General features: G+C 58.2%; 1 protein-coding gene across 1 annotated transcript in view; it reads right to left on the bottom strand.

Annotated features, from left to right (window-relative positions):
• The window catches only part of DNMT1 (DNA methyltransferase 1), a 54,871-nt gene that overhangs the window by 2,562 nt on the left and 51,572 nt on the right, over positions 1–737 (bottom strand). Inside the window, 2 exon segments of the mRNA XM_023733064.1 lie at positions 19–97; positions 342–686. Of these exon segments, the coding sequence (XP_023588832.1) occupies positions 19–97; positions 342–686 (424 nt within the window).

The raw sequence follows: 737 nt of genomic DNA, 5'->3' as shown, positions 1-737 counted from the left end.
CCCTGGCTATGGCATTGCCCTTTCCAGCTCAGAAGTCAAAGGGCTTCCGAGGTCACACAGGCAGTATTCTTCCCTTGGATGCCACTTGACGGGACAGCTAGAGAAGGGGATGCAACCCAGGCGTGCGGCCAGGTACCTGCACACACTGCTAACTAAGTATCAGATCAGGGGAAGACAAGTGAGAGTCAGAGCCCAAGACTGGAAGTGACAGGTCAGACACTATGCCATCGGCTTCCCTCTAATGCTGTCCTCAGCTCAGGCCTCTTGACAGAGCACCCCTCAATGGATAACGCTCACAAGCGCCACGCTCAACAACACAGTGGGGCGAATAGGGCTCCCACCTTGTTATGTTGCTGACAAACTTCTTGTCGTCCACCACGACGCTCAGCTGGCAGGCCCGGGGTGCGAACACGTGCAGTGGCTCTGGGAACAGGGGGAGCTTCTCTCCGGGGGCCGCGGCCAGGATGATGGCCCGCCTTCGTGTCTGGGCCACGCCATACTGGCCAGCCTGCGTGTGGAAGGGCCAGAAACACACACACAGTCAGCGGGGCACCTTCGACAGGCTGAGGCCTTCAGCACCTGACCTTCTGGAGTGGCCGTGATGTAAAGCTCCCTCGTACAACCCCTACTTAACCAGGAGGTCTAGACTTGGTAAGAGGAGGCGGGACCAGATGAAGGGACAAAAGGTGATGATGCCATGTGGGGTCACAGGTGGAGATGGGTGTGAACCCTCCTGG

The sequence above is a fragment of the Trichechus manatus genome, unplaced genomic scaffold (assembly GCF_000243295.1).
Source record: "Trichechus manatus latirostris isolate Lorelei unplaced genomic scaffold, TriManLat1.0 scaffold00057, whole genome shotgun sequence".
In the NCBI taxonomy this organism is placed as follows: domain Eukaryota; kingdom Metazoa; phylum Chordata; class Mammalia; order Sirenia; family Trichechidae; genus Trichechus; species Trichechus manatus.
Note: the sequence above shows the minus strand (reverse complement) of the source record. Positions and strands in the feature narration are given on the sequence as shown.